The 24,277-nt window shown below is 35.4% G+C and overlaps 1 protein-coding gene across 1 annotated transcript; it reads left to right on the top strand.

The window, feature by feature from the left end:
* Positions 1–975: 975 nt before the first annotated feature.
* LOC135695054 (uncharacterized) lies at positions 976–22,986 on the top strand. The gene is made up of 34 exons (XM_065214000.2): positions 976–1,184; positions 2,005–2,104; positions 2,491–2,607; positions 2,772–2,839; positions 3,488–3,583; positions 4,833–4,909; positions 5,261–5,366; positions 5,808–5,905; positions 6,733–6,819; positions 7,485–7,627; positions 7,794–7,860; positions 8,254–8,302; positions 8,764–8,840; positions 9,021–9,139; positions 9,675–9,737; positions 10,148–10,185; positions 10,627–10,717; positions 11,264–11,394; positions 12,329–12,378; positions 12,820–12,837; positions 13,001–13,055; positions 13,946–14,150; positions 14,377–14,476; positions 15,697–15,787; positions 16,836–16,872; positions 17,322–17,411; positions 17,972–18,011; positions 18,354–18,488; positions 19,148–19,251; positions 19,561–19,636; positions 20,391–20,515; positions 20,904–21,053; positions 21,757–21,873; positions 22,470–22,986. Exons 1-34 carry the CDS (start codon positions 991–993, stop codon positions 22,551–22,553), a joined length of 3,198 nt encoding a protein of 1,065 aa, XP_065070072.2. The 5' UTR covers positions 976–990; the 3' UTR covers positions 22,554–22,986.
* Positions 22,987–24,277: the final 1,291 nt, after the last annotated feature.

The following is a 24,277-nucleotide window of genomic DNA, read 5'->3' as shown; positions in this document are numbered from 1 at the left end:
TTGGCAAAACGGAGCGAACACACCCCTAATGACAAAAAGTCTCTTTGAAAATTGTTTTCCTTGCTCGACTTGCCTTTTTCCCCTCCCCCCAATTTTACGACCTTGGCTACTCTACTATTTGTGCAAATAAAGATAGCAAAAAGCAAAATTAAAAAGCGACTGCTTTGTATTCGTGGCACTTTCAAAGAAATGAAATAATCGAATACAAGAGTTCTGGATGTCAAGTAAGGCTACGCCAAAAGGTGAATAGAATACGCTAACACTTTTTGGATTGGTTTTACTTGTTTTCATGGTTGGTCGTATTAATAGTAAGTGTGACATATAGAAAATACCATTACTCAGAATAGCCCACAGAACAGGGTTTATTTTAAGGAATTTTTATCACTGCACATATTCGAACTTTTCGAAGATTTGGGTGTTGCCTTTTCAAAATTTTTGTGACCACACCTAACTGTATGTAACACTTTCGAATTACATCAGCGCTCATCAAAGCCTTACAGGAGATTTTGACGAGGAAAAGTAGTCTAAGTTTAATTATTTTTTCGATAATAAAGATATCAAAGGTGAAGATGAAAAATGAAACAAACTGAATAGCTTCTAGACACTGAACAAATTGTAGATAAATTTCATAGATTATAATCATTGGCACTGTTATTTTCTCGTTTTTAATACTGTAATGCTTTTTTTAAATGTTTATTGTAAGTTGCTGCAATTCTATTTTTTCAATACGAAATCAATTATTTTTGTTTTATCACTGCACAAAATTTGAGTTTATCACTTCACAATAACGATTTAGCACAGCATAAATTGATTATCAATGTGAACCCTGCCACAGAATCAGATCTACTACGTGACCCAGAGCAAGGCTGTCTTAGAGTGAATCAAAAATTATGTTTAATCCAGCCAAACGGGGCAATTTTTTACGCGGACGTCACAAACGAATGTGCACCAGAACGTCCACGTCCCTGATTGCGCATTTTGGAGGCACTAATGACTCTGACGTATTCTGTTCATGGAAGAACAACACGCACTGCACTTCCTTGTCAAGTCGAGGCCGATCTCTATGGTCGAGACAAAAGTATGGACGACAAAAAGTCTAAGATATTGAATTTGCATTTGCATTACGAAGAGGGACCCCAAAATACAAAGAAAGACATCAAAATCAAAACAGAGTTTTCTCAAAGGTTTGTGCCTGTTTTAATTGCGTAGTTATCCAGTCTTGTTGATTTAAATTCAGATTTAGCCGGCCGCTAAAATGTCGTCACCTGCCTCCAACTCAAAACATTGAGATCTGAAGCATCCTTATGTAAAATGGAAAATTGTTATTTCCTTTTATTGATTGCCATAAGAAAATATGAATGCAAAATCAAAAAACAGATACCTGCAAGGCATTTGTGGTTTCCATAACTGCTAGTAAAATCTGTTTACGGTTCGCGCCGATGGTGTCTCAGCTCTCACTGCACCCAATTCTCCAACAGCAGTGGAAGTAGCACCCAGTGCTCAAAGACCGATTTTTCACAAATTTTAATTATGAAACAGGCCTAGTAGAGCCTTGAGTAATTCATAGGCTCCGACACAGGTTTGAATTTGGTGGGACCAAGGGAAAATCTAACACCCATAACAAAACATTTTGAAAGGCTCTATTGTTTTGCAAAAAAGTAAGAAGACCATACCCTAAGTATGCGGGGCTTAACCCCCAGTTATTCCAAAGAATATTTCTACCCGCCAGGTAGCCCCTAGCATAGGCACTGAAGCATCATATACCCTCGCTTTCTTGTTTTATAAATCCGTCAGTTGTTTTTTTGTCCCCTTAGCTATTATGATGGAATAAATGTTCTCTAATATTTTTGTTCCTAGAGCAAGATTTTCATTCTATCGTTAGAATTTCAAAAACCATGTTGCTAATGGTAAAAATATATGTCTTTACCATTAGCATTTATCATTTTGAATATAGAAATTTCAAAAACCATTATGGTAAACTTCCATGATTCTTTTCGCTTTTAGATGGGAAGATATTGTGCAAGGCTTCAAGAACACACTCAATATATCAAGTGATGAGCTGTGGGCATTCCAATATTTTGATGATGAAGGAAACTGTGTTATGGTAGGTATATCAAGAGCAGTGAGACTTATTCCCTGTTCAGTGGTTGAAACTGATTGTTGGAAAGCAAAAATCATTTAGTGTTAAGTTTTCATTCTCTTGCAACTGACATCCATGTTGAGAAGCTATAAAAATTACACGAGTTTTTGGTACCACAAAATTTGTAAATAGCACAAAAGTTGCATCAAAATAGATGAAGCAAAAATTGTGGATTTTCTGTAATCTTTTTCATTTTTGCTTTGCTCATGCCTACCTTGATTAAAAACTTGTATTATCTTTCAAATTTAGTCATGAGCTAGAATTTGATTTTGATGAAGTTTTGAAGGTTGATAAAAACATATTGCATCAATCAGAAATGGATTTATGATTAATTTTGATATCATTTGAAGGGCAAAAGTGAATCTGAATGGAGAGCTGCATTAGAGATGGCAGATGTTGATGCGAAACCTGGCAGAAGCATACACGTGGAAGCCATTCCTTTAGGGGAGGTGAAGTGGAACAATGAAGTAAGTTTAAAGGATTTTGTTTTTCGTTTTCAAAGTTTAGGTTTTCTGTGCTTGTGTGATTCATGACAGTCCTGGATTGTTCTCTTAAACTTGCCGGACACTCGAAAATCCTTTTGATACTCAGTATAAATTCAGATCTTTTCATATATAGTATTACTTTGTAGTGTGGAGGCTCTGCAAAATCTGAGGCTGTAGCTGGTAAATGTTGCCCTGCAAAAGAGAACTTGTGCTGGTAAGTTGCCAATGAAATGGTTCAGATACCAACTTCAATTTTACTCCCTCTGCAATTATGATGCCTTTTTACAAGTGACCAACAATCTATCAAGATTTTAAGGTGACAAGATTTTAAGGTGGCAAGATTTTAATAGATAGAAGTGGTCATCTCCATGGAAAGGATTACAGCAGTGAAGATGATGCTCTATTTATGTTTGTGTTTGTTTTTGTTGCTACCTAGCTTTGGAAGGTTGTTTCAAGACACTGTAAAGCTTTGCTTATTAAGCAGTGTCCCAGTCCTTCGTCTTGATGTGACCACACCTCTATATGCATATGCTGGGAATTTACGATAGATGGGAACTTGTTCTGCTACATACGAGACAAGTTTTGTTTGCTACATATAAATAAGGGTGTTACTAATGTTGACATCCAGGTAAATATATTATTTTATAATGCCTCAGAAGATTTTCATTATCATTTGTTAATGTCTTGACATTATTTTCTTCAATCCAAATGAATCCAAGAACATTTCTCAGCTCGATAGAAATTGTAGCACCAAGATTTTGAGGTGGATAAATTTTCATTTGACCCGCCCTTGGAATTAAGCTAATGATATCAAAATACTTAGATTAATCCCTGGTTTTCTGTTTTACACAATTCATTTTAGCAAAGAAAAGGGTGAAGGCTTGGATTGTCAGTTTCCTTGCAAAAGGCCAATCCAAGAGCTGAATTTTGACTTGAATCGAGAGGCCCCAACCAGGATGTAAGTTTTTTTAAGATGGATTTTGTGCACAAATTCCCTCAACTAGTTTCTATCCAATTTAATTTGCTTTAGGCACCACCCCACTCAATTTAACCAACATTTCAGCATGCTACATAGTCCTGGTCCCTAGGCATTCTTCCTAATGAATTCATATTTTTTCCTGGTTTTAAGAACCCTTTGGCTATTGAACTTTCAGCATAACTAGCCAAATTTTAGGTCCAATACCCATAGCTACTTTATATACAAGGTACTCTAGAAGTCTTTTCGAGCTGAGTCAAATCATCTTTGCTGGCTGAATCATTGCTTACCAGCAACAGGTTATCATTTTACAATGGTTAGTCATTACAAATGTAAACTTGAAGACTTTTTGAAATGTTAATGTTGGGAAACAGGAACAGTAGAATAAACAGAGCAACATCACTGCCAAGTTGAAGTTTATTAAGAGTTATCCTAGACGTATAAGCCTGTGTCATCAATCCAATAACAAGGATTATTGCATTGATTGTTTATCAACTTTTATATAATTCTAATGCAGTACTGGATAATTCTAATGCAGTAATGCAGACTGGCATTCTATTGCCACTCTGGAGGACATAGAAAGTCCATTTGCGCACTGACCATTACTATCACTTTGTAAATTTCCAACTAGCCAGCCATCTTTTTATCAGTATTGATTTGTTTGTGGTGTGTTTACCTATTTGATTTAAAAGCTTCAACAAAAATTTGTTTTTAGGGCTTTTTTAACTTTTTATCAAAGTGTTCTAAATTTTTGGTCACATGGTTTTAAAGCTAATCAGGCAAATAAAAACTATTTTTTTAATCAAGCTTTATTCTAAGATCCTCTCTCAGTAAAGTGAACTCTCGATATAACAGACTAAACTTTCCCTAGTAGGGAAATCAGACAGACAATTTGGCAACTTTTTTAGAAGACTATAATTATTGTCTAAAGCTTAACAGATAAAGGTAAAGGCAATGTGTATAAATGCCAAGATGTAAATATAATTAATACCTTTACTCCTTTGTTAACTATCAGCTTTACATTTTCATAGTTTGACATAGAGGAGTTATAAGTGTATTAAAAAGCTTTCATTTTAAATTTGTGCTTCAAGTTATGACATATTTTTAGAGCAGTTAACAGGAGCAATGACTGAAAAACAGTAAAGTTTGATGATAACTGACTTATTTACAATACGGAAATGTAACTGCGAGAACACAAATTAAACTAATGTTTGTAAAACTTTTCTTTTAGACAAAATAAGACTCAAAGTGAATATAAATACACCGGAGAGGCGTTGCGAGCTGTTGCTTTGCCACTTGGACCAATAGGTATGATTCCGGCCCATTGCTCATATTCAATGAGAATAGCTACAACAGCAAAGGAAAGTGACATAGAATGTCATCGGTGTTATCAGATCTAATTTAGCGATGGTGGCAGTTCAATGGTGAAAGAAGGCTACACAACGAAGAAATCTACCAAAAATAGAAGTTGAATCAAAAACAAAATCAACATTTAGCAATATTTTGTAATGCCATGTGATGCCTTTGTCGATGTTGACGCTCTTTTATAATTTTATAAAGTCAATCGACCTAGCTTCAGAATACTTGACATTGATGACTCATTGAAGTTTCCAGCACCCAGTGTTTACACATTTGAATTCAGTTTGTCTCGTCCTTTAGGGCAGGGAAGCATTTCCATTGCTGGCGACGGTGGCTTAAGACAGTGGCAGATCAATAACAAAATATCCCATGATGCTCACGTTCCAGATTCCTTTTTTGCTATAAGGTATTTGATGTCAGTTAAAGTTATTTTTACGTGGAATTTCTGGACATTTATAATGCCTGCACCGGATAGTCCTGCTAGCTCAAGTTGTACTTTGAAAAAACTCGAATGATAGATATATATGCGTTTATTCAAGCACTATTCCTATTTTTGCGATTAGATCACCGGTCTCAAACTGTAAATTTGCTCTTCAAGCTGCAATAATAGGGTGAAAATGAGTCTAGTTTTCCTGATACAATTTTGCCAAAACGACCTTGATTCCAACGCAAAAGACTGAGAAACGAAATACTTCGCCAGTTGTTTCCATGGAAGAAAAACCTCATGTATTACCATGATTTTAGCTTATAAAAATATATTTATAGAGCAAATTATTGGATAGGTGATTTGGTAATTAGAAGTTGTTCCTGTGCATAGTTTTTTTTGATGGATAAATATTTTATAAAGGGTGGATGCAAATGGTACATCCAAGTCGGTTGTGTTACAATCATCAGCATTATACGACGATTCAAAGTTCCAGCCGGCGCCGTACATAAGTGATCACTGTAAGTAGCAAGAATTCATAGTCATTATAGAAAGAGATTGTGTTATATCACAGCATATTGAGAGTATGTTCGCTTGGAGTGATGTCATGCTGTGTTCTGTGGATATAATCTGTGTTCTGTGGAGTAATGGATATAATAGCTGCTTGTTACGAAGGAGCACAATCTTTAAACGTATCCTACAAATATAAAGTACAATGAAAAGCTGATGAATCAATATGATTGGTTTTTTATGGCTTAGAAATCATGAATTTCAGTAGTGCTCCGTAACATCATTAACAAGTTGGCATGGTTTTGTCTTAAGGGTATTGGCATATTGCTGTCGAATACCGGGGTCAACGGATAAAAGCAGCTCAGATATACGGCTATCATATAAGTAATGGTTTGCCGTGTCGTTATTGCAATAATCACGATATTTTACTTGATGTTAGTGAGCAACCATTAATTCATTAGCTTGGAGTTCCAAATTCACTTTCTTTGTAAAGTTCATTCAAATTTGATTTTTGATCATTGATGAAATTATATGCCCGCTGAAAATGGTACATTTCGTAGCTCTATATCCACTGATCTTCGAATCTCAAGCAGTGAATGCTACTTGTATATCAAAAGTGTCTAGGCCAATTTTAGATGTTTTAAGATTGTCATTCATTTTGTACATGCCTTGATTTTCAACCATTTTGATACACGTTTCTATACAAAAAATGTGTTATAAGTAAATTAAGAGTATAATTTGTCAGGAAATAATGTTTATTAAAGCATGGTGAATTTTGCTTTCAGTCATCATTCTTTAAGCCCTTTTCAATATGTTTTTGCTTAATTTGTCGTTTAAGATGTTCCTCCAGCATCGAAACAGCTGTTAACCGACCTTCCTGGTGTCAAAACTATCGAAGTTACAGCAAAGTTTCCAGTTGTTCATGGTAAATTTATATTAATGGAACTAAATTTCGCCTTTTAAGGAAAATATAACTTGTTCCAGATGTTTATTTGTTCCTAAATAGAAAATATGAAATGACCATGTATTATACATTTCTTAAATTTCCAATTGTTGAAAGATAGGTTCGGAATAAAGTACATATCTTGAAGATATCAAAAGAAAGAAAAATGAGAGAAGACCAAATCACGAGAATAGGTTTCCAATATTTTAGATATAGCATGTTATACAAAGCTACTACATTATAATCCCGTTCAGTGCAGCTCCCACGGTACCCAATAAAACTGTTTCTGTTAGCGAATGTCTCAATTATACAGGATCCCACTTTTCTATAAGGAAGTCTATAGGGATGGGATTATGTGTCCCTCATAACAAAGGTCCCAATTAACCGGGGTCCCACTTATCGAGAATATACTGTACATTGCGTTTCCCACTGCTTCAAAGATCACTAGGTTTCTTTCCTGAAGCATAATCATGTGAAGGCAGACATAATCATTCGGAATAACAAGGTTTTTCATGATACAAAGCCGTTTTGTTTTGCCATGTGCCATATCCAGTTTTTGCAAGAGTAATATGTAAGTTGAATTTTGGGACATTTTTGACTTATTTTGTTCCTGTATGTTGTGGAAATATTTCATATCATTTTTCTAGTGGACTACACAAGTGATGAAGTGCCTCTCAAAGTTAAAATGGATGCATGGAGCCCGAAAATTCCTCTAGATGCCAAAAACAGCGGCATTCCAGTGATCGTATTTAATTTCACGGTCACAAACAAAACGGGACATGATGCCACGGTAGGTTATTCGACTTAGTTTGTTACATTCAGTTTTTTTGTTATTTTTTCATAGTCTAGAGTTTTCACACCATTCTTGAACCACAACGGTACTGCTGATTTTTTACGTAAAATCCGATGAAAGTATTTCATATAAGAAGGTCAATGTAGAAGCATATTCCTTACAGGTGTCACTGCTGGGAACATTACAGAACATTGCTGGATGGAACTGTTACGACAATATTACAAATGAAGGTATGTTGATCGTTTCAAAACTGGATATTTGCAATAAGCAGTTGTTCCATGGAATTATTCTCAATTGGCACTTCACAACATAGATGTAGATGAACACAGCCAAAACCAGAAAAATTCTGCCAATTAGGGTAAAAATTTTGATAAATCTAGCTTCCCTTTCTTTAAACGTTCTTTAAACGGTATAAAGAAGGGAGAGGGAGACCAGGGAAACTATGCAACAAAGTTGAGAGACACTGTGATGATGGTTTTCTTAGAAGCCGCTAGTGTATTGCACTGACAGTGTCTCTTTGTTGATTTTATCTTCAGGGGTTAGGTTAGATTACGTGTGGTCATAATTGTGGTCCGGGTGAAATGAGTTACCAAAGCTGTTTTGATCTTTTGTTCTTTTTTCAGTCGATGCCAATGGATATGGGGGAAACGTAAACTCGCTCTACACTACCAAGTACGTGTCTTTGTCATTTACTAAATTTGTTCTCTGTCAATATGATTTCCGCATATATTTTGATCTTTTTAGTTTTCTATGATGGTATATCAAGCCACTGGTCTTTGCTGAATAAAGATACCAGAAATAGGAATGCATATAATTAGAGATGTTTTAGACATGCCAGTTAATTATTGTGCAATTAAGTTGCGCCAGTCATTTCTTAGTGTTTTCCTGGTCTATTTGGTCACTTTGAATTTTATTCATAGTAACAAGCCGTATAGATGTGGAATTATGTTTCGAGATGAAATTTCTTGTCAATAACATTTACAAACCTTTTTACCCGGATTTTTTTTTGCCTGAATTTTCCTTTATTTCATAAAACGGGGAAAATTGAAGTTTATATCGCGTTTATTGTTAACAAAAAGTTTTATCGGGTAAACACCAGACCATTCTTGTAATGTTTAATCCCTCTTGCACAGGTCTTTGTTTGGAATTGATATGAGCAACCCGTCTTTGGCTTCAAATCATGCGTTCAACGGCCATGTTGCTTGCGCATGTAAGTGCTTCATATAGACCCATCTTGTTGAATACACGTGACTTTGATATAAACTGTGACATAAAACTGACAGTGTGCTATGGGTTTGCATTCGAAAAGAAGTGGACCGGCACATTCTTGAGCGACATATTTTTGCTAAAAGTCCAGTTGTATTTTTGTTTCCATATTTTTTTTTCTCAGTCCTGAAGCAAGACAGTGACAAATTGAGTACGATGCTGCAGTTCAACTCAGCTAAAGATTTGTGGAAGTATTTCACTGGAGATGGCCTGCCAGGCCAAGGCTTCGCTGGTCCATCCAAGGTTCATAAATACAACATTTTTCTATTTGCTTCGAGTCTTTCGTCATCGAAGTACTCTCAATTCGAACCAAGTTCCCAACTTTCATGATAAAAAGAATTGAAAATCTGACAAATCTTTGGCAGAGCGAAACTCAATCGCTGTTAGGAACCTTCTAGCCTTAAAACTTGTTTGCTTGAAAGCTAGATTAAGCTACACAACTGGCGGCTAATGTGCCACATTTCCTTGTTTCCATTTCAACGTCAAGTGTACGAAAACTCATGTACATAGGTTCTTTTTTAATAATTAGCCCCTGTATAAAGTTGGAAAAATTGTTCAATGATTTAGACTCTTCTTCAAATTATTCTAGAAATTAAGAAATGATATTGAACAAGAGCGCAAGCTTCTAGGTTTCTTGCTTTCATTTCCAGCTTTCAAAAATTGTCTTCAAAAGTTAATTTGAATCATAGATGCAAAGTATACAATAATATAAAACTACAATTCATCATTAATCAACCGATTAATTAATTATCGTTAATCGCTGAATTATCTCTTCTAGACTGGGAGCACTTGGAATGGAGCCATTGCTTGTGAAAGAACGGTTAAATCAGGGACATCTACGGTATGGTATCTAGAACGTTTAAGTCATAACCCCAACCCGTTTTTAAGCATAAACTACCTATTCTGATATACGAATTAATCACTTTAGAATGACAACTACAATGCAGAATTACGGAAATTCACATTGTTCAGCTGAAAATGTAAATTTCGAAATATCGTTAAACGTCACTAGTTTTTTTAAAGAAACAAATTTTCTGGGGGTTATTTCCTTATCAGGCATTATGATATGATTATTTTCAAATACTTGTTATTGATACGAAGAAATTAATGGCCGTGCTGCACGATAAAAGTTGCAATAGAAGACGGGGTTGTAACGTCGGTTTGTTCAAGACCTGCTGTTCTTTTGCAAGGACCTCTAATTTTTGCAATCATACTTCAAATGTTTTGATAAAAATTGTCTTCAATTTAAAGGTATTTACCTACATGCTGGCTTGGCATTTTCCGAACAGGTATATTCTTCTTTTCGCATTGACAGTAAGGCAGCTGTTAATGAAACTGCACGTTAGATATATCTTCCTTGGTATAATTCATATGCCGAATCCCTTGGTTTTTTGTAATTTTGACTCTCAGACCATTCTTATTTGACCTACAAAAGAGACGAATGTTTGTGAAAGTATGCAGATGCTATGATCTACATCAAAACCTCCTATTTGTTTTTTCAAGTATGACGAAATACGAGCAGGAACATCAATGAACTTCAAACTGTCTATTATTGTGGCATTTCTATATGTCTAATCGTAGGTATTTTTCTCGATTTGAACCCCTCTTTTGCACCCCTCTTTTGCACATAAAATTGTTCTGCTCATGGAAGTCTCCATTACACAAAATTATTTCAGGCGCGAATACATTTTCAATTGTGAAATTCTGCTAGCAATATCATATTTCTCTAGATATAGAGACTGGAAACTATATACAAGCATACCGAACACACCCCTGTATGTTGGAAATAAGTATAACAAATTCTGGACAAGTGTCGCACAGGTAGGACATCCCCGACCAAGTACAACCATATACGTTTGAAGTATTTTAAGAGCCTCGGAGTTAAAGATGAACTAAAATCGGCAAAGTCAATTCTCTACTTTTATTGTTATTGTATGTGTGAAAATAATCTTCAAATGTAAAGCTGGAATTTTTTGAAAATGATTGAAGAAAAATGAACATTTAGAAAGATGAACGCAAAGTCTCATCACACTGCTGCGAATTAATCAAATGATTTCCTAACATTTGCTAAATGTTTATTTTTTGCATTTCCATAATATTCAACTTTACTCTTAAAAGTTCAAATTGGCCAAGAAGACAATATGATTTGTATTGTTAGCTTTGGAGATAAAACCAGAATTATACGTGTAATTCTGCGTGTAAATCTGCGCATCACTCTGCGTGTCCTTCTGCGTGAGATTCTGCCTGGCTTTCCTTATTATAAGCTTGTTGAGAAGATGTAAATTGCTGTTTTAAATGTTTTTCTCTACGCTTCCAGCATCAAATTGAATTGCTGTAAACAAGTGGTATTAAAAAACCTTTTTACAGGTTCTTGATTACACGGCACAGAACTTCTCCAACCTTCAAATGTACACTGTGCGATTCAGAGATGCAATGTTCAACACTACAACGGCTTGGCAGATTATCGACAGTGCTGCCAACAGAATTGGTCTTCTTAAGTAAGCCGGTCCTTTACTGTTGCAATATTTCAAGTTTCTTTCAATTTTGAATCTTGGTCGTTCAATTTTGTTTTTTCAAGCAAAATATATTGCTTTTGCTGTTACCATGTTCTTTATTTTTTCATCGCTAGCCCAATCTTTTTTTTTTCTGGTAAATTTTATGACATAAAGATTGAAATTAAACAAATTATGACTGAACACGTACGGTGCAAATAAGAAAATGGAATTTCACATAAATCTAGCTCTGGATAACTCATTTTCCTGGTCAGATAAAGTCGGATCAAGTCAGATCAGGTTAGATCAAGTCAGATCAGGTCAGATCAAGTCACATCAATTCAGAACAGGTCTTACCATGTCAGGTCGGGTGAAGACCGTAACATTGAAATGGCTTTCCAAAAACTAGCATTATCTCTAGTGTGTTGATATGGGACGTAAGCTTTCGCTTTAGTTGAATTTTCGCTTAGTAACTTTACTGGAGACCCACCAAATAAGTTTACTACTTCTTTTGTCCCCTTTCTTAATCTTGTGATGAAATTTATGTTTGATATGTCTTCGATTTAAAAAAAATAATATAACAAACAAACTTTGGACTTGTTCGGGAGACGAAACCTTCAGTCTTTTGTCTCGAAACAATACTGTCTTAAACCAATCAATGTTGCAAGGTCATAGCACATGCGCATTAATGACAGTATTCACACAGCTGTTCTGTTTGGGACCACACAACTTCCCGCCAGAGCTTCAAGGGATAATGTGCATGTGCAATGACCCTTAAACGGGGGCTAGTTAATGTCTGGAAGACGGGCTTTACCTTATAATTCCTGGTATCTCAAATAGTGTTTATTTTTCTGAAGACTCTAGTTATTCAGAGTTAAATTTACCCAGACTGATGTCCCTTTTAACTGTCTTTGTCTAAATGTTTTTTAACTCGTTGTAGCTCTCCTACTTGCTTTTGGGCTGAAGATGGCTACTTTTATGCTTTTGAGGGTAATAATTTTTATCAAAATAATACGCCTTGTTCAATTTTTAATGAAAGGTTTGTGACATGAAACTTGAATTATCGGTCGTCAAGGTTTTGCATGATTCTTTACCATAAATTTGAAATTGTCTTGTGACTTTCACTCTATTGTCGAAAAGCCGTAAATAGTTTCTAATGTTGAGATGGCATTTGCTAGTCAAATCTCTGTTTCAACAACAAAAAAGAGACCTCGTTTGCACAAGAAGCAATCGTGTAGACTTGGGTTTGAAATTTTCCCAGAGTTTTTGAATAATGTAAAGAATCTAGGTAACAGGCTTTTTAAGTATTAAGCAAACTTTCGAATGCTCTAGTCTTTATATACATTTGAGTAGCAGCGCATCAAATGCTTAAAGAAAATTTCATCATTATAGTGAGGTGCTGAAAGTTAAATGTTATTTTCTGCATTTTAGGATGCAGCAAAGGTGGAGGTATGTTTGCAAATGTGAAATAATTGATCATACCTTTTTGGTTGAAGACTTATTCACGTGTTATGTTATCGAAGAGTATTTGGCTTTCCTCTTTTTGACCATTCTTTATTTGACTCCTTACTGTTGAGTTAACCAATGATAAATCACCTTTCTATAAAATCAGGTTGCTGCCCTCTCAATTGCACCCATGTTTGGAATTATGAACAGTGTCTTGCTAGGTATGAATTTGTTTCTACCGAGTTGCTTCATGCTTTTGATGTTTGAGGATTCGTTTTTATAAGACAAGATGACCATTACCAGCTACTTTCATTGCTTGGCTTGTACTGACCTTGAAGATATTGCAGATTTTTGTTCAAACTTACGGCAGAAAGATCAATTTGCTGGTGTTCCTCTCTCTATCTGGGCTTTTTCTGTTATTCAATTGTCAAAGTGTTCCTCTCTTTATCTAACCTTTCGTTGTTATTGCATTGGAATATATTATTTTGCTTCCTTATAGAAAAATGTATTGTTTTATTCGCCTATCAGTTTTGGCATTTCGGTGCATTGCCTTTTAAAACATTTGTTCTAAGTAGTTCACGTTGCTCTTAAGATAATAGAATGAATAGCTCGTGGATCACAATATACATTCCTGGCGATAACATGCCAGTTTTTTATTGTGTTTAGTTACAGTTTCTATTATTAAATACAAGAACGTTCTCCATTTTGCTTCCTTCTAAGCAGTGCACATGGTTTGCCTTTTAACTGCAGCATGTTTGAGGTTCCAATATTGTTTTGCAATTTCTTGCCATTACCAATTTAGCATACCAAAAATAGTCTATTTATTATTCCAGTCTATTCTGACGTGACAGTGCTCGATGTGCAAAAGCACGGAGCAATAGATATAATAAAATAGAATATTGACTAGAAATGAGACATGTTCTCTGTTACTCCGAGTTTCGTGCTTGCGCACTCAGTTTATAGTCTATTTATATATATATATATAGTGGATAATTGCTGAGCTTAATCGCTAGTAGCTTTGTAAGCTTTAGTTCTTAGAGTAAAGGTAAACATGTATTTTTACACTGAGATCTCTAAAGATTTTGTCAAAACTCATGATTCACGTGCCTAGGGTGTATCCTGAACTCGAAAGATCAATGCGAGAGATAGATCTGTTCCACCAGATCAACCCATACGGGGTGATTCCCAGTCGTACCTCATGTCCTTTGGAACTGCAAAGGGTATGGCAACTTTGGGATAATTACACGACTAACCAAAACGACACCAACATTTGCGTCGATGGCGAGATTGGAACTGTTCTGAAGGCCTATAGAGAGGTTAGTCTGCAAGCGATCTTTCTTCTGCTTCTAAGATCGTATGATTTCGTAGAATTCCGCTCACTATACAACCAGTTTTGTTATGAGCACACTGTCAGCAAATTATCTGTCTAAGTATGAATAAAAACTTTTCAGCTGGCTGGATCCACTAACTTTAATTTTTCAAACAGAAACACTTACCTTTTTGATAGTACCATATTCGTCAATTGACCTTTTTCATTTCAAGGTAAAAATCGGTGCACCAAAGAAATGGTTTGATAGTATTTGGGGGCCTGTGAAAAAGATAATGAGCCGTTGGATGAATGAATTGGATAGCAAAGGAGATGGTAAGAGTTTACTTCATTTCATTTTGGCACTTTTCTTTATATTTACAGAAGTCTGCATACAACTCTTGCTAGAGTATGACATTTTGGATGATATTCACAAACTACGGAACATAGGAAAACATTTTTGTTGGTAACCTTGCTTGTTTTATACTATAACCAGAGCGTACAGTGTGCATATCAGATGTTATATCAAATGCAATTCTTGAAAGTAACTATTTCTCGATACAGAATGTTCAAAAGGTGAGGGAATATAGGTTTACAGTTTATGTAAGAAGACAAATCATTGGAGTTGGGTGCAGTGAAATAAGAATAAAAGCAATTGTTGCCCAGATAGTAAACAACTAGTCCTCAGTGGCTGACATTAACAACAAAGGCCAATAATTGAGGATTTGATATTAGCATCAACACGGTAACCAAATTAAAGTTTGACGTCACAAAAAAATTTTAAAAATATTTTAATTTTGATTATATACCCAAAAAGATCATCATAAAACACTTTTAAACATGCAAAATCAGTTAAATATGTTCAAAATTTGACGAAATATGAGTTTGCTAAATAAAAGATTTGAAGTTTTCTAACGGATTACTGTTATTTTTGCTCTGCTCATAAAATTATGAACCAATACCAGATCACATTTATTTGATGGGAAAACAGGGCTGTGCTCATATGGCAATGTCTCAGCCATTTCATAACACACTCAACATATTTTGCAAATTTAGAAGTATTTCATGATGCTCTTTTAGCTTGTGAGATCCAAATCAAAAAAATTCTAGAGATAGATTTTTGTGACGTCATGATTTAAGCAGTAACTCTTTAGCAGTAGGTATGAACTGTGCAAAAGGATGACAAGCATCACTGTGAACAAACGTTAACAGCAAACAAAGTTAGCAAATAATTTGGCCCGGTATCCGGGGCTTCAATATTGTGGACTAGGCCCAAATTATTTGAAATGTTTGATGGCAGACATAAGGTTTTATTTTCTCGTTGTACGCTAGTTTTAACATCATAGTTTTTGTTGAAAAAGCTGCCTCTAATCATACATCATACACTCTTCAAAACTACATCGCCGAAATTTTACTGTCAAATAAAGTTTTTCTCGTTGATTTCTTCTATATGAAACTCAACGTATCTTGCTTGCATGTATTATTATATATTTTAGTTATTTAGGCTAGGTCCTCACTTTTAATGTATTGGAAAATTGTGCTTTATGTTTATTTAGGCCTAATCACAGTTGCCCAGCCAAATACCTACGACACCTCAACATATGGTGTAACTACATTCATCGGTGCATACTATCTTTGTGCATTAAGGTAAGTACTGAACTAATCCAGCCAAATATAGATAGCCAACTTCTTTACTACAACAGAAGTTTCTGGGTTTCCGATGGTAAAAAATTAAGCTAATTAAATGCTATTATTGTTCATAAAACGTCATATTGACTTGCCCCTGCTAGACCAATATATCGACTTTGGACCTTCCTTGACCAATGTTTGGCTCCTAATAGACTTTACAAGACCAGCTTCTACACCTTACCAGACCAATATAACCCTAAGACTTCTTCCTGAGAAACACCTTTGGTTTAATCATACTTATATTCAAATAACAACTACAACACGATAAGAAATGAATGAAAGATATACTTTTGTTCACTAACTTCATCACAATTTAGAGACTCTTGAGCTCGGTAAATTGTTCAGCAAATTTCCTCCTCCTTGGGACCTATAACACTGCATTAGCCAATAATTTGCAACCGACTACTTCTGTACCCACTGTATGCATGTACCCACTGTTTGGCGAGTATCCTTGGTTTGTTGCTGTCTAGAGCAAAATCATCACAGAAGACACTGTATGGCTTCCAAACGATAAACCATGCAGTAAGTTATACCCGTTTGAAAAAAATGTTCTTGAAAGCACTGGCTTTATCTAAGATGCTTTAAGAAAAATCTCACGTTTATTGTACTCAACAAAAATAACATCGAGGTTGGAAGCAAGAATAGAAAAGAAACATTATGCTTTCTCTTTTATAAACTGAAAATTCAAGGTGCCTTTTCTATTTGGCCTTTTATACTTTGCCTTCAGAAGTGATGTGATGGATGGTTAGGGCTACTATGCAAAGATGTTCTCCAAAAAGGCCGGATCATAAACTGTATCTCTACCTTATTACATTGATCTTTTATTTGCTTGTGTACTTCCTTGTAAGATGGAGAGGAGTTTCCATTAGAAGATACAGCTCACTTAACAGGTTTATCACGTCTCCACAAAGCATCGCCATAGCCTTTTCACCATGTTCGAAAAATCCATCTACTTAAGTCAACATATAATAAAACAAGTCTGAAACAACATTCTATATCTTTTCAGAGCAACAGAAGAAATGGCAAAGCTTCAGGGGGATGCTGTAAATATCCATATGTCATCTTTATCATTTAAAGAGTAAACATCAATATAGTTCAAGGACTAAATCCGTGGTTTTTGAAACAGGCTATACACTAGCCTTCTGTTCAGTGAAGTCTTTAGATTTCTTTTTTAAATTTCAAGTAACATATGCGGCGAATTGTAAGTATGTCATAAACAGGTCTTCCATTTGTTCTCTAAAAGGCAGAAAGTTCCAAATCTTGTTCAACAGAGACTATGTGATATTGTTTGGTTGTAGTACCCTGAACAGTACTTCTTGGCAATATTCCCAGACGTGTTCTGTTGTAAGAATGCTAATATTTCTTGACTTTGGCTTCTAAAATTAAAATAGCTGCTGTAAGTCTATACTAGCAATTACTTTGTTTAAATTCGTTTATTACACAAATAAGTATGAATATGGATTATTGAATTTGCGTATTGTTGTGTTGATAGGCTTTACAGAAGCTTTGCAGAGACAGATTTGAGATTGGATCTAAAAATCTTGATAAGGAATGTTTTGTAAATGGCAAATGGTACACACAGGTGGGTGGAATGAGGACAGCATCTAGCTTTTATACGTCACGTAAACATAATTTACTTGTGTTTTGCGTAACTGCTTCTGCTTCAAATAGCTATAAACACATTTTTTGCTAGAATAACTTAGTGTTTTCGTTGAATTAATAAAGTAAGTAATAAGTAAGTTAGTCATTTTCTTGGTAGTTAGTCAATGCAAGTATGCATTAGGTTATATGAGACTTTTGTTTGGATTTAAGTTTAGCTATTTTTTGATGGAAGATACAATTTCGTTGTTGCTTGCGCAAATCTTGGCTTGGAAACATTCCCCGATAGCGTTTCAGATCTTACCACAACGTTATATTTACATGGAAACAGATTGAAGAGTTTGTATCAACAGCTCTGCCTAGTTTGAAAGTTTACTTGAAGTAAGTTTAAATTTGTACTGAAAATTAAAGACGAGCTGCTACATATAATTTGTAAAATTTTTATCTGAGCTAATTATCATCGTAGGTTTGTCGTGTGGTTTTTTTAGAACACGTTGACCATGTTGGTTTTAAAATGTTGCTAAGTAAATTTCCGTTTGTTAGTGTGTAGATCCCGCTCATGAGGTGGAGCTGTTATCAGACTGTAAGTTTAAATGCATTTGCAATTCCAAGCAATGTTTATTTTCACTTACATGGTTTTTATTTTAAAAGGAATTTGAAATAAGTAATCAATTCTAGGAGATAATGATAAAGACTATCTAAAGTTTCGAATTTCCACCGATTTCAGGCTTCATATTTCGATTTAGCCAGAACAAGCATTTATGGTTCAGTAAATCCCAAGATTACTTCGAATTGCCACGACTTTATAACGATATTTGAAATTGATGTATTTTCCTTTCGTCTTTTTTTGCGTTCTCAATCTTCAGACAGATTTCATAATTTCAATTCTATCTTCGACTGGCAGAAGTTTAAACTTTTCTTTCAGCCTCTTTTATGGACGCTCTTGTCGGTCAATGGTGGGCCCATTCGCTCGGGCTTGGCTATTTGCTTCCAGCCGAACATATCAAATCAAACTTACAGTACGCTGCGGCGCGCAACTTCGTCAAAAGTTTTGATCCTGGTAAGATCAAATTGAAGAGTTCTATTTGAGATAACCTACTTCATGTAATATGTATTTTGTTGTTGTTGCTAGAAATATAGCATTGGCTGTTTTTGCCTGTATAGTCAAACTCCGCATAAAAGAACCCGTGTTTTTTTTCGTAAAAAGACTAAAAGGACCCACGTTCGTGGCATTTAAGCTGCTGAAATGGTGATAAAACAATTTGGAAGTTCTTTATCTGTAGTTTCTTTTATGTTGAGTTTCACGTATGCTAATATTAAGTTGTATGGTGTGTAAGTCATTCTCTCGTATCATATCTTCAACGCTTTTATATAGCGTCACTGTCAACAGTATATAACATCGAGCAAACAAATTTTGATAAATAGCTTTAGACCCTCAACCATTGCCGTTCCTTGAATCAATTTCATAATTCGATCTCAGGGTCGTAGCATGCTTGTTTTCATTGGGGGCCACTGACCTTTTTTGTCTGGCCAAAGCTGGAGATTCTTAGCAGAGCTACCGACAAAACCATATCTTAGGAAGATCTTTAGAGACACCAGCCCCGCAACCCTCACTACCTGAGCGCTACGCCCCAGCACCTATACCAAGTTTTTACTTTGATATTTCATAATGCCAATGGTTAATAACGAAACGTCTCAGTGTAATATTTCTTTTAACAGCCAAACAATACCCAAGGAAATTTGCAGATCAACGTGACAGTGGCTATTTCCTTGCTTTTTGGGATGAAGGACCACCAAAGAACCAACTTCTTTACTCCAGTGAGGTTAGGTTACTATCATTTTTTTGAAAATAAAACCTTTTAACAGAGGTAAATGACGGTAATAACGACCTAAATGCCGGCAGGAGTAAGTTATGGCAAGAATTTATATTCATGGCACAGTGTGATTTTGCTTATCGCATAGATTTGAAATAATCTGCTTCTCAGCTGCAGACTGATCTTCAATCAGTCTTATTTTAACTTTGAACGCAGCGAAGATGTTTGCATTTGAAATTTTGCCTTTGGAAATTGTGTCTTGTCCAACACCACACCTCATTAGGCATTGGAAATCTTATTATAGATTATGTTTTTCAGTTTTGCTGGAGTGGTGTATTGCATGCATTTGTTGGGCTGTGTTTCTATGAAGGATTGGATACTATTGGAATCAATGGTATTGCACTTACTCTTTTCTCTGTAGCTTCATGCCTTAAAACATTGATAGTGAAACGGTTTTGGAAAAATGTTTCATGTTTTTCATTAGTTGCACTTAAAATAATATACTTCAAAAGAATTGACACCAAGATAGACCTCTCGAAAGGAAAAAACGCATCATGTAAACTATCTGAATCGGTGCAAGACTGTGAAACGGCGTATAAAGATTTAGTATTAATATATCCATACCCTTCACCCTTAGCTAGATTTTCTTAGCATTGTGTACCTTCCTTAGCATTGTGTACTTTTTGCTGTATATCTCAGAACAACGAACTTTCTGCAATTTGTTGCATGTCTTATAGTGTTATGGATCAAAAGCAGTTGGTGCATTGTGCAGCAGTATATCGAGAAGAAAAAGTTACATTTTTTATTTGTGAAACTTTTTATAAGGTTGACTTTTTAAAAGCGATAGAAATGCCAGTTTTTTTCAGAAGAACTGGCTACTTTATACCCCAGAAGCTCTTTTAATTTTCGAATAGTTGTTTGGCTACTCTTTGTGTGTCCTTCCCTTGCACAATTTAAAAGTTAGGTGAATCATTTGCTACTTCAAAGAATTTCGATTGGTGAAAATAATTGAATTTTGATTGTTTTTATCAACGAGTTTATATAGAAACGAGAGTATCAATTTTAAAAATAACCTCTGAATGAGTTGACAACAAATATTATTTAGATATATGATTAGCCTTCAATTGTGAAAAGTCTTTATTCTTTAGCTCTGACGTCATTGCGACAATGCTATGATGGGACACGTCGCAGCCCATGGAACGAAATTGAATGTGGTGATTACTATGCTAGAGCTATGGCTGCTTACCTCTACTTTGAAATTGCAACAGGCCAGGTATAAGTGTTGTACCGCTTTTATGCAAAATTAGGACAAACCCCCCCCCCATCAAAAGATAATCACTACAATAGACCCCTTCCAGAATTTGATTTTTCCAGATTATCCTGTTGATTTCTTTGGTATACCACTAAAATGAAAATTATTGGTTGAATTTCAACTTGCAGTGGTATTTCCTTCCTTCTTTTTTTCGCAGATAATTACTTCTTTTCATACAAAAATTTCAGCACCTGTTTTGAATGCACGTGACGTTAAACTTGCCTTTTTTAGGCATTATGCCTGTGCATGATGCATCCAGACGATACCTAGTAAACAATAGTGGTTGCAATAGTTGCTTGAAGATCACATGAATGTCTGTAGCATTTTATGCTGTCATTTTTCATAACAGGAATGGGAATATGTTACTGAAACAGCTGTAAATGTGAAGTTTGCACCAAGGATTACCCCCGAGGCATTCAAAGGCTTCTTCATTCTTGGCGCAGCTTGGGGCCAATATTCCCAGATCATGGATTCCTCCAGACAGAGCGGTGTTGCTAAGGTATGTGTTTTAGCAACAGACTTACCATTTTAGCATTTTACCGCAGCTAGTCTATTTCATGATCTACAATTAAGTCTTAAGTTAGGAGATTGTTGAGAACAAAAATTTCTGTCTGAATATTAACCTAAAATTTGAGGAAAGACCGAAGAAAGCTCATTTATTGCTCTTCATATAAATTTAACATATCGAAATAGCATTTAGAAAGCATGCACCGGGGCTTTTGCTGGTGAAATGGCTCATTTCGGCGAATGCTGGATACGTTCTTCAGGGGTGAAGGGAGTTATCCTGTGAGAACGATGTACGCCCTATCGCCCTGCTTTTCTAGCCCCTACCCCGCCCTTAAAGGCTCCTAGGTTTTATGGCTGAAAATTCCTTGCCGTTTAGTCGAAAAGGATATCATTTGTGTGAAAGATGTTAGATTAAGATTGTCAAGTAGAAGTAGCTCGCACTCTGGTCTCACTACAATACTTATAGTCGTACAATATTACCAATGATGTCATCTCATTACACCAGATTTTTTGTCATTACCGGCTATACTATAAACAGGTTCAAATTTTTGGAGTTTGCCTTCTTTTTTAATCAGTGCACTTAACACTTTCCCTCCCAAAGTACACCTCACTTTGCTCGCTTCCTCTCACAAAGGTCAGGTGACATCGCCCTTGCTATGCCGTCTTCCATATACGTAGTTGCAACTTTTTTGTAGATTCAAGTTCAGTATGGAAGCCTTGAGTTATCTGAGCTGCGACTGAATTCTTCAACAACATCGTGTCTAATGACGCTTGATGAAAAGGTTGTGTCAGATTTCAAGATCATTTCAAAGGTAAAGACACGTTTTCCCTTTACATCTATTGTCATCTGGAATTTTATTATGTAAAATATAAACTTTTAAATCTAAGCTGCAAACTTGCAGTTTAGAGGCGATCAAATTGTTTCCGATGAATGCCACTTTTAAATCTTAAAATGGTTTTTTATTTTAGGCTTTTTTAACAGGGCATAACATCATTTTAATGTTATGTGTGTGATGAATCGCATTTGACTTTTTCAACTTCCTCCACTTCATATTTGAAAGCATGTTAGACCATAACATGTTTCTGCAGTAGTAAAATCACTCCTTGGCAGAAATCAAAAAGTAATTTCAGTAAGTTCGGAGCACTTCTGAGGTCTCTGTCTGTAGAAAATGTGCAGAACAATCTGGGACTAGTTAATAACAAAATGTTGATAACATTGAGCTAGATTTGTTTCTTTTCAAATCTTTTATTTAGATTTTCTGTTTTTCCCATCCACTGTTATTTTTTTGACTTCCTTGTATCAGATATTTTATCTTTTCCACCATCAACTTCTATATTAATAGGCAATTTGCTACTTTTATTAGTTTTACATAATGACACATGTCATACAATAATTTACATTTTACAGGCAAAGGACGAAGTTTCTTTGCAGTTTCCAAAAACCCTTGCAATCCATGATGGACAATCACTCACAATCAATTTCCTTGGCTAAGGATTTGGTTTGTTTACGATTATCATAGAATTGGAAATAATGAAACATAACACATTTATCACTTTTATAAGTTGAATTAAATTTTTGTCTTGGTAATTTTTAACTTCATAATGTGTGATTAAGTAATAAGTGATAAATATCTATGGTAAGGCGTGGCTAATAAAGTAACGATTTTGCAAAGAAAAAGCTCTCACTGACAAAAAGAGTATGAATGATTTTCGGATGATAAGAGCGTGGAACCTTAAGCACTCGTAAATAATCTGCAATAATAAGCTGTTGCTGAAAGTTATGTGTCAGCTGTTTGTTAACAAGGCAACGGTAGGAGAGCAGTATAACTCACTTAAGGTTTTGTCATCGCAACAGAGATCTGAGCTTCCTAACCTTTTATTGGCTGAGCAAAGAATATACATACGGTCTTTAGCCAACATGTCAAGCAATTAGATTTTACTGAAATATCGAATCGCTTCTAAACGTGCAGAAATTTAATTAGTGCAACCATCACATTTGTTGACGAGTATGAACAGGAATTGATTCGTTCTGAACATGCATAAAACGATGGCGAGGCTGTTACTCCGAATTTGTCATCCTCCCACCTAGTCTATGTCATGTGCTGAAGAAGCTGACTCAAAGTTATCCTTCTTGAATACAATTTAAAGAAAGAGTATTTAGGAGAAATGTTATCTAGTGAGTGTAAACAGAATCTTTTGTTAAATATTTTGTAAACAATCACCTACCGTTGAGTTCTAGATTTATTGAAATATATGTTAAATCAAATTTTGGAATCAATTATTTGCATTTATCACAACCATTGATGGGGCGTTTCCTTTCAGATCTCCTTCATTTTGAATTTTTTCCTTCATTGATTTGATAAATATTAGCTCTCATAAAACGTTTTTATGACAACTTGCTCTGAAAAAGCCGACTTTCTCAAATTTATCACATTTCACTGCACTTTTGGTATTCAACACAGAGGAAGAATGATCATGTATCATTTGTTAAAACTCTATAGATTTGCCAACAAACAGTTTTGTAGTGGTGTTCCACGTGACGGCATGCAGCCTCCACAAAATGGCCCCAACGTAAATATAGAGTCTAGAAATGTCCTCAACTTTCTTCCGGTAAAATTTTTCCCCGTCAAAACCTTCCTCCAATTTTTCAAACAATCATCAGTCAAACAATCAACTTGGGCAGGGCGTGGCTAGGGAGTGGCTACGGCATAAGGGGTGACAGACGCAATAAATCGAGAAAAAGTTTTGTCTTTGGGTCGATGGTAATTATCGCATAGGATAAAACTTTGCTAGAATACCAATCATATTAAAGCTCAAGAGTAATTTTTCCTTTTAAAATGACGAATAATTAAATCAATGGAAACATGATATTATTTACATTGAAAAATTTCAAAACCATGAAACACGAACAGCATTCTCTTTTCAGATGTGTTTTCTGGCAGTAAAAAGGGCGTGGCCTAGAAATTTTGCGTCTTTTCGTGCCACCATTCACCATTCAACTCTGCAACAGATTCAACGCGTGTTTCAAAAGCGCAACAAAGAAACAAGTGCAAAATAAGTTGTCTCAATCATCTTTTGAAATTCTATTTTACCAAACCTTCCTCCAAATTTCTATTGTTTCTCAAACCTTCCTCCGGTCAATGACCGTGCGACCGTAATGTTTTCTGGACTCTGCATGAATAATTTTGATAGCAAAACACAGGCACCGCGGAAGAG

The sequence above is a fragment of the Rhopilema esculentum genome, unplaced genomic scaffold (genome assembly GCF_057945365.1).
Source record: "Rhopilema esculentum isolate cy_ngs unplaced genomic scaffold, ASM5794536v1 HiC_scaffold_27, whole genome shotgun sequence".
Lineage (NCBI taxonomy): Eukaryota > Metazoa > Cnidaria > Scyphozoa > Rhizostomeae > Rhizostomatidae > Rhopilema > Rhopilema esculentum.
This window is presented reverse-complemented; position numbering and strand designations above follow the sequence as displayed.

Excerpts from the sequence above, each read along its gene's own strand:
- LOC135695054 (XM_065214000.2), top strand. The coding sequence starts at position 991 with ATGACTCTGACGTATTCTGTTCATGGAAGAACAACACGCACTGCACTT. Across the intron at positions 9,738-10,147 it reads TTAAATCAGGGACATCTACG|GTATTTACCTACATGCTGGC; the intron begins GTATGGTATCTA and ends TTCAATTTAAAG. Across the intron at positions 18,012-18,353 it reads GGTGGAGCTGTTATCAGACT|CCTCTTTTATGGACGCTCTT; the intron begins GTAAGTTTAAAT and ends CTTTTCTTTCAG.